Genomic DNA, 15,028 nt, shown 5'->3' with positions numbered 1-15,028 from the left:
AGTCTGAAAATCTAATATATAAAATTCTCGTGTCACAGTGTTTGTCTGCAAACTCCTCCGGAACGACTTCACCGATCGTTATGAAATTTGGTGTGTAAATTCTGTAGGTATGCGAATCGGACGTAAACTATTTCCCGTTTCGAAATTCTTAAAAGGGCTCCGCCCCAGTGGCTCTGGAGTTTCCCATGTTAACCTTATGAGAAATGGAATTAATGAATCTTAACAGCTGTTTCAATTAAACAAGTTGGTTCTGTTCTATGATGTTCAATAGCATTAAAGTTACAAGGATTACCAACAGGGTGCAGCACTATTATTGCTTTTACATTTATGACAACAGCTAATTTGCAACCAAAAGGTGAGTGAGCGTAGCGAACGAACTTCAACCTGAAGGCAAGTGAGCGCAGCGAACGAGCTCCAACCTAAAGGTGAGTGAGCGTAGCGAACGAGCTCCAACCCAAAGGTGAGTGAGCGTAGCGAACGAACTTCAACCAGGACGTGATTGAGCGATGCGAACGAGATCATCTTGAAAATTAAACGTAACGGTACTTTCTTTCCATCGGTCTGTCTTAGGGGAAACCTATAACTTAGGCGATACGAAGTTCGCCGGGTCAGCTAGTAATTTTATAATATTTATAGATAAAGAGTTACTACTTGCTAAGCTACAAAAATTTGTAAAAACTCATCAGATTTGTATAGCAGGAGAATTTAATATAGATATTTTAGAAACCTGTAGCTCATCCAGCCATAAAAATAGGTTTTTATACTTAATCAGAATGTACGGTTTTACAATTAATTTTTGTTCTCCAACTAGAATAACTCTAAATACAAGCTCATGCATTGACAATATTTTAACTAATGAAAGTTTTATTTTAAACCAGAAGACCGTAAGATCTAAATTGAACCACTTGAACTTGAAGTTCTCTTGAAGGATAATGGTCTATTACGACATCACGATTAAATTTGTTATCCGTGTTTGAGAACTCACGTGTATTTATCTTAATTTTACAGTGGTTTAATTGGTACTATTATCAATATTCTTCATAATCTGTTATTTACCTATAATAGTGGCATTTATTTAAGATAAAAATCATACAATTTTAATTGGCCATGTAGTTAAATACGAAATGTAGTTAAATACGAAAAAATAACCTTTTAATTGCCTTTTAATTACTTTGGGCTAGGTAGCTGTTATAAATGGAATTGATAATAAAAAAACCAATAACAGTTATGTTTATCGACACTGACATGAAAACGGCAGTGTATAATTATTTCCTCATACAAGGTTGGCGAAGCTCCTTGCAGTGGGTGCGGCCGAGTTAGCGACCTCCGGAGTTAGTGATTTCTGCCGCAGGACAAAATCTTCCCAAGTTAGCCAATTACAGACTGGGACGGTGAATGATTTGTAGGGAATGGTTATTAAAATTATAGGGAATGTTTGAAAAATGGGAATAGAAATGAGAAAGAGAGTAATGATAAATAGTTCGAAGGACCAGAGGGGTAATATGTAGAGAGATGGATATATTAAATTGAGATTATGAGAGGGAGAAAAAATGAACACACTTTTGAGATAGGAGAACAAGCACTGTTTTTATTTACACTAGTTAACCGCCCGTGCTCCGCCACGGGAATATTGTCAGCAATAAAAGAAATAATAATTAACAAATACTGTTTATCTTTGTATTTTATTTAGGGGTTGTTTAATTTTTTAAATGAAATAGAACTGATAGTTTGCCTGTATAAACTATTTTATGTTAATCAAACCGATATATTATTTTAACCAAATGAATGTTTTATATTAATTTGAGTTTCATTTGAAAAATAAATAGTATACGAACTGGGCAATGCTGATAACCTAATAAGCAGCTATTTATGCTATTTAGATAATTTGCTCAAGTATATTCCTATATTTGTATGTTTTTTTTCATTACATTTGTTGTATGGAATAAAGATAGTCACTTAGCCTACATGTAAATCACGCATCAGCAGTTGGTCGCATTTCACGAATCTTTGACCCATACTGTGAGTAAAAGCTGTGTTTACGTCGTATATATATAAAGTTGGGCATACTTTGTTCAATGTTAGAGGGTATTAACGGTCCAATTTGATGGAAAAGGAGTCGTGGATTTTAAAACTATGTAGACTACTACTACCAGAAAGATGTTGATTCAAGTGAGACTTAGAACTGGCCATTTCAAATGCAGATTCTAGGCCTATAGGTACTTATTTAATACGCAATTTGTATTATAGCGTGTGGTAGAAAAGTCCCGGAACGGTTAAATATTTTAAAAAATAATGCAGATAGAGCTAAAATACTTGGTACAAAGTTACAGGGCATAGAACTCTATTTTAACACATATTCAGTGATCCAATAATTCTTCAGGGGGACGGCCCACAAAGGAGTCGGAAGAAAATCTTAAATGGAAGCATAGGTCAATATGCACATCAAATTAAAGGTCTTTTTTATTTTACTCAAATAGTTTTTTGTCTCTTTTGACCCTTAATACTTTTTTATAGTCGCTGTTGATAAGATTTTCCATAAACTCACATTTAACACCATCACTGCTCTTTACCTTTTTAGTTTGATGGTTCTCTACATGTTTTTTTTTTTTTTGTTCTGTATGTCTCTTTACGCCCGGTTAATGATTACCTTTTATTTTTATTTTTGTACTTTTCCTACACTTTTTGTACTTTTTACATCCTGGGGTTAATGATAAAGTTTTATAACGCTATAATGACCCGAGTCAACATTGCCATTAAACATCAAGTCAGATACTTCTTCGCCAGAACCGAAATCGTAAGTCACAGTTTCTCAAGCAACTTCCCTGTGTAGGCCTACTCCAAAAAATATAGTTAGGGTATAGTTCACTGATAAATTGTAGTTCCAAATATCCCAGCGTACTCGCCATCTCGAGAAGGTAAAATTTTAACGTCGAACACTGATCTTGAGTAAGATTTATCACTTACGAAAAAATGTTTGTATGTTTACCATTCATTAGCAATTATCTGTACAACTTGCAAGCGGATTTCCCTATGATTGTTCTGGTGGCTATAGAGAATAAATTATATTGATAAAAACAATAAGTTTCCGTCCCCTACATGGGTATTATTTCACATTCCATACTCAAACTTAAACTCAACTACCACTTTCCTTCAGATCACTTTGCAGGAAAACTAAAACATTTTTGTGTCCCAGTTAGTCTGTTCTGACTCGAAATTCATAGATTTGAAGTAGTGACAAATCCAATCTAACGACCCCAATTCAAAAGAGTTGGTATTTTTTTTAGGGACTTCCAGAGCACATTTAACACCAACACTGCTCTTTACCTTTTTAGTTCGATGGTTCTATAGATTTTTTTTTTCGTTCGGTATGTCTCTTTACGCCCGGTTAATGATTGATTACCTTTTCTATTTCTTTTTGTACTTTTCACACCCTGGGGTTAATGATTCAGTTTTATAACGCTATAATGATCCGAGTCAACATTGCCATTAAACATCAAGTCACATACTTCTTCGCCAGAACCGAATGGTAAGTCATAGTTTCTCAAGCAACTTCCCTGTGTACTTGAAAAAAAAATCACTGATATATTGTAGTTCCACGTATCCCAGCGTACTCACCATCTCGAGAAGGTAAAGTTTGGTACCACTGAACGTCTAACACTGATCTTGAGTAAGATTCGTCACCTACTATAAAATGTTTGTATGTTTCCCACTCATTAGCAGTTATATGTACAACTTGCAAGCGGATTTCCCCATGATTATTCTGGTGGCCGTAGAGAATAAATTAAAATTGATCAAAACAATAAGTTTCCGTTCCCTACTATGGGTATTATTTCACATTCCATACTCAAACTTAAACTCAATTACCACTTTCCTTCAGATCACTTTGCAGGAAAACTAAAACATTTCAAAAATAAGTTAACAAATACACTTTCCTTGATCAAAATTGTGTGTTTATAAACAGAAACTCCAAGTTTAATAATTGCATACTGAAAGTGAGGTTATAAAAATAATAACAAATGTCTGACAAACATTAAACAGCTGACAAATAATTTATAAACTGTGTATTATATTCTTGTGGTGATGTGAACATTATCACCTGATAATATTTATTATTTGATTTGTTTGTAAATATTGTATTTGTTCTTAACTAAAACATGGTTGTAATTTTGAATGAATAAAATTGTTGTAAGAAAGACTTAGTAAACCAAAAGTATGGCTTTTATTCATTCAAAATTACAACCATGTTTTAGTTAAGAACAAATACAATATTTACAAACAAATCAAATAATAAATATTATCAGGTGATAATGTTCACAAAGTCTTTTTGAGAAGAAGTACACTGCTTTTGAGGCTGCTGGTCGTCTTTTTCAATTCAGAAGAATCCCATTTGGCGTAACCAACGGGGTGGCATGTTTTCAAAAGACCATGGACCAAATCATTAGACAAGAAAAACTGAATGGAGTGTATGCCTATCTGGATGATTTGACCGTATGTGGAAAGGATCAAAAGGATCATGATGAGAATCTAAGAACATTTTTAGATGCTGTAACTAAGTATGGACTTGTAATCAACAACGAAAAGAGCAAGTTCAACCAGTCTTCAATAACCTTGTTGGGACATTTAGTTTCCCATAATTCTATTCGACCTGATCCAGATCGGCTAGAATCTCTACTGTCACTTCCTGTGCCCAAAAACCAAGTTTCACTAAAGCGAGTCCTAGGATTTTTCGCTCATTATTCAAAATGGATACATCGGTTTTCTGATAAAATAAGAAACCTGACACAAGTCAATTCTTTTCCTTTGTCACAGGAAGCGGTTGCAGATTTTGAAGACCTCAAACTTGACATTGCAAACTCAGTAATTACTCCTAGGAATGGGAAAGAGCCACTGGTAGTGGAGACTGACGCATCTGACATAGCCGTGGCAGCAACTTTAAGTCAAGATAATTGGCCAATCGCTTTTTTCTCACGGACTCTAAACAAATCTGAGAAGCTGTATTCAGCTGTTGAAAAAGAAGCCGTTGCCATTGCCGAAGCCCTTCGAAAATGGAAATCATTTCTTATCGGAAGAGACTTCAGATTATACACGGATCAGCAAGCTTTATCATTTATCTTTGACAAGAGGCATACAAGCAAAATCAAGAACGATAAAGTTATGAGATGGCGACTAGAGCTAACACCTTATCAATATGAAATAGTGTACCGACCTGGTAGGGAGCATGTAAAAGCAGATACGCTCTCTCGGGCATGTGCGGTTCGCTGGGACAATGCTAAGTTGTTTGAATTACACAAATCTCTCTGCCATCCGGGAGTCACTCGAATGTTTCATTGGATTAAAACTAAAAATCTAAACTACACTCTGGATGATGTAAAAAGGATGACGTCAGCTTGTCAAACATGTGCAGAAGTGAAGCCAAGATTTCACCAATTCCAAGGCAAATTGATAAAGGCAACCACTCCCTTCGAACGTCTAAATATTGACTTTAAGGGCCCTCTTCCATCAACAACCAGAAACCGTTACCTTTTAACCATGGTGGACGAGTATTCTCGTTTTGTATTTGCTTACCCCTGTAAGGACACTAGTTCAGCAACAGTTATCAGATGTTTTTCAGATCTATTTTTTATGTTTGGAGCCCCGTCCTTTGTACATTCAGATAGAGGTTCATCTTTCATGTCGCGAGAGCTGACGGACTTTCTTCACAAGTACGGAGTAGCTACAAGTCATACGACACCTTATAACCCTAGAGGGAACTCTCAGATTGAACGCTTCAATGGAACAATATGGCGAACCATCCTACTAGCTTTGAAAAACCACAACCTGCCAGTTGCTGCATGGGAAGAAGTATTACAGGAGGCACTTCACTCTGTCAGATCTCTTTTATGCACTGCGACAAACTGCACACCGCACGAAAGATTCTTTATACATAGCAGAAGATCTACCAATGGAGACTCCTTACCATCTTGGCTATCCGCTCCTGGTCCTGTCCTGCTTAGAAAGTTTGTAAGATCTAATAAATATGATGACCTTGTGGAGCCAGTTCAACTTTTGGAATCAAATCCACAGTACGCTCTCGTCCGAAGAAGAGATGGGTCAGAATCACAAGTATCCCTGAGACATCTTGCACCCGCTGGCCTACCTCCTGGTGATCTACCTCATGAAGACAACACTACTGAGAGAGAGATTGTTGAAAATATAAATTCAGACATTGACCACAATGAAGTTCAAAATGAAACTCAACAAACGGTATCTCAGACCCCAACTTCAGAGACGGCTGTGGGGGAACTACGTCCAAAGAGGAATGTCAAGCCTCCGTCATATCTAAAGGATTACATATGCTATACCTACCTTGAAAACTAGTGGGGGAGAATGTGGTGATGTGAACATTATCACCTGATAATATTTATTATTTGATTTGTTTGTAAATATTGTATTTGTTCTTAACTAAAACATGGTTGTAATTTTGAATGAATAAAAGCCATACTTTTGGTTTACTAAGTCTTTCTTACAACAATTCTTCAATAAGAATTGTATCGACTCAAACTTTAAAGGGCTGTAGGTCGTAGCCCTTAGAAAAAACGTAAATTCTAAGGAAGTTCGGCAAATCTACACACTATCTCCTTTAATTTGAGACATAAATCTTGTAGATCGGTCCAGTATTTACTGAGGAATCAGTGTTACAACTGTGTATCTATATATATAAAATCCAATGTATGTTTGTATATTTGTATGTTTGTATATTTGTATGTTTGTATATTTGTATGTTTGTCCTTTATGGACTCCAAAACCGCTCGACAGATTGTAATGAAACTTTCAGGCATTATTAAGTATTATTCAAGGATGGTTTGTGTGAAATTTGGTGCAGATCCGTCAATAGGGCTCCGCCCCAGTGGCTCTGGAGTTTCCCATGTTAACCTTATGAGTACTCATATTTAAATGGAATTAAAGAATCTTAACAGCTGGTGCAACTAAACAATTTGATTCTGTGATGTTCAATAGCATTAAAAAGTTAATAGGTTTACCAACAGGGCGCAGCACTATATTTATTTTTAATTTATGAGAACAGCTAATTTGCAACCAAAAGGTGAGTGAGCGTAACGAACGAACTTCAACATGGAGGCGAGTTAGCGTAGTGAACGAGCTAACCTGAAGGCAAGAGAGCGCAGCGAACGAGCTCCAACCTAAAGGTGAGTGAGCGTAGCGAACGAACTTCAACCAGGACGTGATTGAGCCATGCGAACGAGCTCATCTTGAAAATGAACGAGCATGTGACATAAAACCACAATAGGACAGGACGACGTCTGTCGGGCCAGCTAGTTAAATATAAATAGATTTTGAATGCAGCATATGTTAACAATATAATAATAAGGAATAATTTAATATGAAAACAAACACATGTTGCTGAGAAGAGAGTTAGTTTTAAGTAAAACAAAGAGGATGAAATAAAATGTTCAAGTTTACCGAACAGACGGTTAGCCAGTTTCAGAGTTAGCCAGTTACGCCACCCGAACGAGTTTCCTCAGTTAACCAATTTTTAGGTCTCCTTCAACTTCTCTTGAAAACAGCGTTGGTTAGGATTTACACTGTTTGTCCTTATCGTTTATAAAAATCCTTGCCTTGCTTTGTCTATGAGGGAAGCAAGCTATGGATGTTCTGCGTTCATTTAGTAAATTAGTAAATTAGTGTTTATTCCATGTATGTTATGTCTATTAAGGCAAAAGGTTTATCCTGCGATCACAAGAACATTGTAGTTATCTCAAATCACAGCTAAGTTGTGGTCATCTCCAACAATTACAACACTGTTATGATCTCCCGTGATCACGGATACATCTTGGTAATTTAATTTACCCCGAAAGCGATTTAAGTGACACAACGACGTGAATAGATAACAAACGGCGACTTGTGGTAGACTGCTTTGGTCAATATTTAAAAATTTAAATTTCCCTTAACATTTTTAAATTTTTCCTGTAGCATATTAAATATATTCAGTAAAACACCTCATACCCTACCCCAGAATAACCGACTCCTCGGGATATCCAAACAAGTGGCCAACCGTCTACTTGTTTACTGCTTGGGGCAATAACGCCGAGCATGATCGGTTAGCTAAAAAGCCGGTCAAAAATTTTGCTGTAGTCGCTGCAGACGATCACCACTGTTGCCGATAGCAAGTTATGCTCACGGGTGTTGTCGCAGTTGCATGGGACAATTAACGTTGACACTGAGACTGCAGGTTATGCTCCTCCCGATATCCGACCATGGCTCGGTCCTGTTATGGTCGGATATGAGGGGTTCTACTGTAGATATATACAAAGTTTAACCTGACAATTTTTAGGATATAGAAATGATATTACTGTTTTATCTCGTTTTAATCTCACTTATCAACACATAGATCAAACGAGAGCAACTAGACTTATAAATACTATTATAAAGTTTCAAAACTATAATCTGCCTTTCTTAAACTGTATTTATTATTTCTATTTTTTATATCTTTTATTATTGAGCGGAGCTAAGCGAAGCTCTTTGGGATCGACTTCAATGCAAAATCTCTAACACATTAACTCAATAACAGCTGAACATATTTTACCCAAACGAAGGTTGTTTTGTCAGATGTTTAGAAGGTTTAGACAAAACCAATTACAATTTTTGATGATGCCTATATGATTTAAAAGTAACTTAAAGTTTTTAAATTTCAACATTGGCTTTATGGGTTGCCATGATGGTTACAAAATAAAAAGGTAAATTTAAACAAAACAAAGAATCATAACAATATGAATCATAACAATATGAATCATAACAACATGATCATAACAAAGAATCACGTATTGAACATCCTAATACTTTTGAAAGAGAATGTCCATCTAATAATAATAATAATAAATCTTTATTTCTCCACAAGTAATACAATAAACTATAACGATCTAAGAAACAAATTATTAATGAACTTACAATGTACATCAAAACTTATTGTTAATCAACAAAAAACAGTTTGCTTTAACTTGCGAAGAAATATACCCAAGAGAAGACCAAAAATTCTGTGTGTGGGCGGGAGTCTCAACTAATACTTAACAACAACAACAAAATTTCTCTGAAAATGATAACAAAATGAATAATAAATTATATTAAACCTTTAGTCCAATATTTTTTTGTGGAAAAGACAAGAAAGAAAAACAAAATTCACCAATATCAGGAAGTAAAACGAAATGTATGTAACTATAATAATGAGCACATTTTAAGAGTTTGAAGGAAACAATGAAAATACAGACTCTGAAAGACAGAAATATTTTACACATTTATGAATACGTGTCCATATTTCGTCTGCTATTTATTGTACAGGTTCATGTTGCAAATGGCATCATTTTAAATGTGTGCAGCTGAGCCCCTCTGATATTAAACACATGAAGGAGGGAGATTTGGTGAGGAACTGGAAATGTTCAAAATGTTCTCTCGGCATTGAGGTTAATGAAAATGTGGTATTAAATGAAGGAATTGTTGTTAATGATAAGAAAAGTCACAAGGAAGAGCAGTTAAATCACTCAACACTATTTGAGGAGTTAAATAAATCGATTCTCAATGAAAATGAAGAATTAAAAAATGAGCTCCATTTGGCAAAGAACAATAGCTCTTTGTATGTATTGGAACTGGAAGATAAGTTAAAGGAATATGAGGAAAAGTTTGAATCCCGGGAAAAACTATTTTATGAGAATGAAAGGATATGCAGAAGAAGATCGAGTATTTAGAGCAGCAGCTGAAACTTCAAAAAGAAGCCAGGGAGAGTATTATAGTACAGGTTGAGGAGGAGTCAAGACAATCTTTTACACATAATCATATACAAAATAAGAATTGTGATAGTTGTGATATTTATAAAGAAGAATCTAGAAAAATGTTGGACACAATACGTAGCTTAGAGAATATAGCAAAACTACTGGAAAAGGAGTGTTTAGAAAAACAAAAACAAATAAATACATTAGGAACAGCAAAACCCATATGTTTAAAATGCTTTCCCCCACTCAAGAACACTAATGATAATGGTAAACTTCAAACCCTCCCCGCACCTGATAAATGGCATGAGGTGTCTGCAACCTCTCATCGTAATAAAATAAATACTAAAGGGAGTGACATGACACCTAGCTTTGTTACAAAGAATCAGTTTCAGGTGCTACAAGATGTTTTGGAGGATGTCGACTCGGATGTAATTGTCTCTGTTTGTGGTTCAAATGACAAAGAAGAAGAAAAAGAAGAAAGTACTACAACCAAGCCAATAATCAAAAAGAAGAGAAAAATACTTATTTGTGCCGACAGTCATGGAAAAGATTTGGCTTGGTTTGTGAACAAAGCTCAGCAAACTCATGAAGCAGTAGGTTTCATAAGGCCTGGTGGACTTACAGAACAGATAATTAATGAAAGAAACATTAAAGAAGAAAACCTGAAGAAAGAGGATGTTCTTGAAATTGTTTGTGGAAGTAATGATGTGGCTAAGAATGAATCTGACAAGGTTTTTGAAACTTTAACAAATATCCTGCCTAAAGTAAAAAGTACAAATGTTATGTTAGTAGATTTACCAATGAGACACGATTTAACAAATTGGTCTTGTGTAAATAATGAAGTTAGAAGAACTAATAAGCGCATTGAGGAACTGAGTGAGAACTATCATAATGTGACGGTGGTTAAGGCAAGTGGAGCACTGAGACATTTGCATACACAACATGGGCAGCACCTCAATCAGCACGGCAAGATATGGTTAGCTAATCTCATAACCAAGACAATTGCATCAACATCATCTGTCGCAAGAAAATGTCTGCGGGGCGTTGAAGATCAGCCGACTCCTCCGGGAACTGAGTCGCTGTTGGAAAACTACACCCCTCCAGGACAACCCAGTTTTGTGCATCGTCATCAACAACCACTAATGGACCCATAGCTGTAAGTACTTTAAGTAGATTACCAATTGTACACAGGTTGGATAATGTTAGTTTTTACAGCTCATCAGAAAAAAACAATGCAAATATCTATGAAAATAATAGTAGGCCTATTCAAAATAATAAAAAAAGCAGTGATAAGTTAAATTTAACAATCTTTCACCAGAACTTTTTTTATCATTTCTGTAAGCAATTCAGATAATCAGCAATTTGGATAGTTGGAGTTTGGATTGTTGTAAATCCTTCTAGTTTAAAAAGCATAAAATTACATTTTGTTTAAGTTTGACCTGATCTATAACTTGGCACAATTATGTCCACATCAAAACATCGTAATTAAGAAGACTGACACTGCTATTGTATGTTCTGCAGACAGCTCGTCTAGGCCAGTTTGCCGTCGGTAGCCGGCTAACCTAGTACTGTACCGTGTCATTTTAATTCTTAAGCTTATTGCGGTTCATTCTAACGTTAAAATAATACTTAGGCCCTAATGGTTATTCCAAGTAAGGTATTTGTTTCAATAAATCACAAATTAATTGCTACTTTTACGTTTCTTTGAAAAGAAATACACTATAAAAGTAATTATTGTTTTCCTACTGAAAATAAAAATATATATTTAGGGCCAAAAACGACCTTGGATAACAGGTGCTCGGATAATCGGGAGTGTACTGTATCACTTTATTTATCTTCACCATCTTGTTGTCTTACAAGTAACATTTTGACTCTTGACCTTGTAACAATTCCTTTTCCATTCAGCTGATTCCTCAGAGTTTCTACACCAATGTTCAAAATTGAATAGTTGAAAAAAATAAGTCATGCTCTTTGGTGAAAGTAAAGTTGTATTTTATTTAAAGATATTACATTAAATCTATAACAAAATATGTAGGCCTAAACTAAAATGTAAAGAAAACGTCAAATTGATCTTGAGGGAATAACAGTTTATATTTACCAATGTTGATCTTTGATTCAACTCTGGATAAACTCTCTTAAGGAGCTCATCAGTGGCTGTAGAGGTTCACCTAACTGCCACATCTTAATTTATTCAAATTCACTTGAGGGTAGGATACAAACGTTCAACCCAAGTAATTGGGGTGCCAAGAGGGTAAGATCTGCTCATTTCAAATTAATGAGACCTCCCCCTTCCGTACCAAGCCAATCAAACATATTTTTTTGCTTAGTCTCCATGACTCAAAGAAAACGTTTACATTTCTCAAATGCAAACCAAATAAAATAGATTAACATCTTTACTACAAAAATAAGTAATTGTTACTTCAAGGAGCATTTACATATTTTTTTATAAAAGAATTTTGAAAAAATAAATATGCCTACCGGGTGTCCATAAAGTCTTGGTCTGATTTAATAGCTTTGCTGTACAAAAACCATTAGAGCCAAACTTTATTTGTATGCCTTGTTTTGAAGAGAATTTACCATCCTTATGAAAAGAATCAAGTTTTTTTAAATGGTTACACCTAAACACAGCTGATTGACAACAATACAGTTATAATTGAATACAATAACAAATCAGAAATGGTGAGTTTACAAGAAAAATCACAGTGTGTTTTGTGGTTTCAAGAAACTCAATCCCCTACAGTAGTTCGACGACTTTTCATGCGAACATTTGGAAGACCTGCTCCTGATAGAAGAAGCATCAAGAGATGGTATTCTAATTTTAGGGAAGAAGGCAGTGTATGCGACAAGAAACGCACCGGACGCCCCCGCACCACTGAAAAAAATGTAGATGTCGTGCGCCAAACATTCCAGCTCAATCCCCGTAAGTCAATTCGTAAAACTAGCCAAGAGTTACACAGCCCACGTTCTACTATTCACAAAATTTAAAAAAAGAACTTAAGTTCACTGCTTATAAAATGCAGGTTGTTCAAAAGCTTGAGCCAAATTATTTTCCCTCCGAACTGCTTTTGCTACCCAAATGCATTGGAACTTGATGACAATAATTTGAAACGTATATGTTTTTCTGATGAAGCCACTTTCCATTTAAGTGGGAAGGTTAACACACATAATTCTAGAATTTGGGGAAGTTAAAACCCAGGGTTGTGATTGAAAATGAAAGGGACAGTCAAAAACTAAGTGTTTGGTGCGGTGTAATGCATGATGGAATTATTGGACCATTTTTCTTTGGGGAAGAAAATGTAAATAGGTTTGTTTACTTGGATATGTTGAAGTTGTATGTAGTACCTCAATTAGAAGAACTGCAACCTATGATAATATGATAATAAGATTTTAAAATCTCCACTTCCCCGGACGCTGGATCGAGCGTGATACGAAATAGCCACCTCGTTCCCCTGATGTAACACCCATGGATTTTTTTCTGTAGGGATTTGTCAAGGATACTGTATATTCTTCCCCGGTTCCTAATTTACAAACACTGAAGGAGAGAATTAGGAATGCTGTGACGTCTGTAACCCAAGATATACTGAATAAAACCTGTAACGAACTCAAAAGACGTCTAGAAGATCTGCAGGCCACTGGAGGCGCACACGTAAAGGTGTGTTAAGTTTGTACATAGTTATTAAATCTTAAGAAGTTACCTGTTATATCTGTGAATAAATCTTTATCCAACTATCACTCGTTTTCATGCCATGCAGTTTTCTTATGAGGCCAAGACTTTGTGGACATCCGATACTTCCATACAGCGCTCAATCTTCCTATGGATTAAAATTCCTCCAGATCAATATGTAATAACCGATGCTTCAAATTACATCAACCATCAACTACGAATAAAACAAGGTTAGTGAGAAAGGAGATTACATCCCACCTGTAAGACTTGGGTCGACTGGATGCTGGCCTTGTGAACAACTTCGGTCATCAACTTTAATATAATACAGATCTGGCAAATCTAACAATGTGCACATATGCAATAGCTGTATAACTCTTTGATAAGTAAGCACTAAACGAAATGTATTTCTATAGGAGTTACCTATAGCACAGCTTGTTGGGCAGTTTGATTCCCAGGTAGAAGGCTATCACGTTGACTAACTGAGTCGTATAGGTAAGAGCCGCACTGATGTTGTATGCTTGGTTTTGTTCAATCGATTCAATATTAGTCATAGGTACTCCATCTTTCGAGGCACTAACTGGAAAAAATTTTAAGGTTAATGAGAAACATAGTTGTTTGTAGCTGAAGAGAATAAAATTTGAAATACACAAGTACATGGTTGTATATTGCATGAGTAGATGGTTTATACACATTGGCTGTGCAACCAAAGCATCATTAGTGCTTGAGGAAGACATTAGAAATTGTTCCCGACTGTTGATGGTCAGAATCAGAAATGTTTAATCTCAAACTAGAAACCAAAACTTATAAATCCAAATCACAAATCTCAAAACCTAAAAGTGAAACTTGTTTACTTGCTGGTTAAGGTTAAAAAAATAAAGTTAATAATAAAATCATTACATTGAATTTTAGCCTCCTGATCGCATTTAAATACTATAAATTGGTGTAAAATACCTGCATTTATGCGATCAAAGCGTTGCCGTATTGCAACCAGTTTCGACTCACATGGGAGTCATCCTCAAGCCAGTCAAGATGTCTAGTCGGTTCATATGAAGGTCGTTAAATGATAATAAATATTAATAAATAAGACAGCATATTAACACATTTAAATTTGGACAGACATAACTTTTGCCCGATATGTTGTGTCCCGTACCACAACAGTTTATTATCTTTGTTTTACCATCATAAATGTCAAAATTTAAACGTGTGAATATGCTGTCTTATTTATTAATATTTATTATCATTAAACGACCTTCATATGAAGCGACTAGAAATCTTGAAATATGGGTTTAAAATCCTGGGTAATTTCCAAGCAAGATGAAAATAAATTAAAAAATTTTTAAAATAAAATATTTAGAAGGAAAAACAAAATACCAGGTTCTCCCTCGAGAAAATTTTGAGAAATATGTGATATTATATTGCTATCAATATTGATATCAATATTGCTGATTTAGGCTACCAATCTGAAAGTGCCAAATATCATATTAAATATTTATTTTGTTATTTTGGGAATTTAATATTAAATTATATTTAGCACTGAGGGGGGTCCGGTTTTGCTACCCCACTCCCCCGTAGGCAAGACCCCCAGGTTTCAATTAGTTTGGATTGG

The 15,028-nt window shown here is 35.3% G+C and overlaps 1 protein-coding gene across 1 annotated transcript in view; it reads right to left on the bottom strand.

The window, feature by feature from the left end:
* Window positions 1–15,028, bottom strand: part of LOC128983695 (beclin 1-associated autophagy-related key regulator) — a 114,253-nt gene that overhangs the window by 34,646 nt on the left and 64,579 nt on the right. Inside the window, exon 7 of the mRNA XM_054403096.1 lies at window positions 13,843–13,999. Within this exon, the coding sequence (XP_054259071.1) occupies window positions 13,843–13,999 (157 nt within the window). The remainder of the gene's footprint in view (window positions 1–13,842; window positions 14,000–15,028) is intronic.

This window comes from Macrosteles quadrilineatus, unplaced genomic scaffold (genome assembly GCF_028750875.1).
Source record: "Macrosteles quadrilineatus isolate MER2022 unplaced genomic scaffold, UCM_ALF_1.0 Scaffold_1__1_contigs__length_201487025, whole genome shotgun sequence".
NCBI lineage: Eukaryota > Metazoa > Arthropoda > Insecta > Hemiptera > Cicadellidae > Macrosteles > Macrosteles quadrilineatus.
The sequence above is the reverse complement of the archived record's forward strand: the minus strand, read 5'-3'. Positions and strand labels throughout refer to the sequence as shown.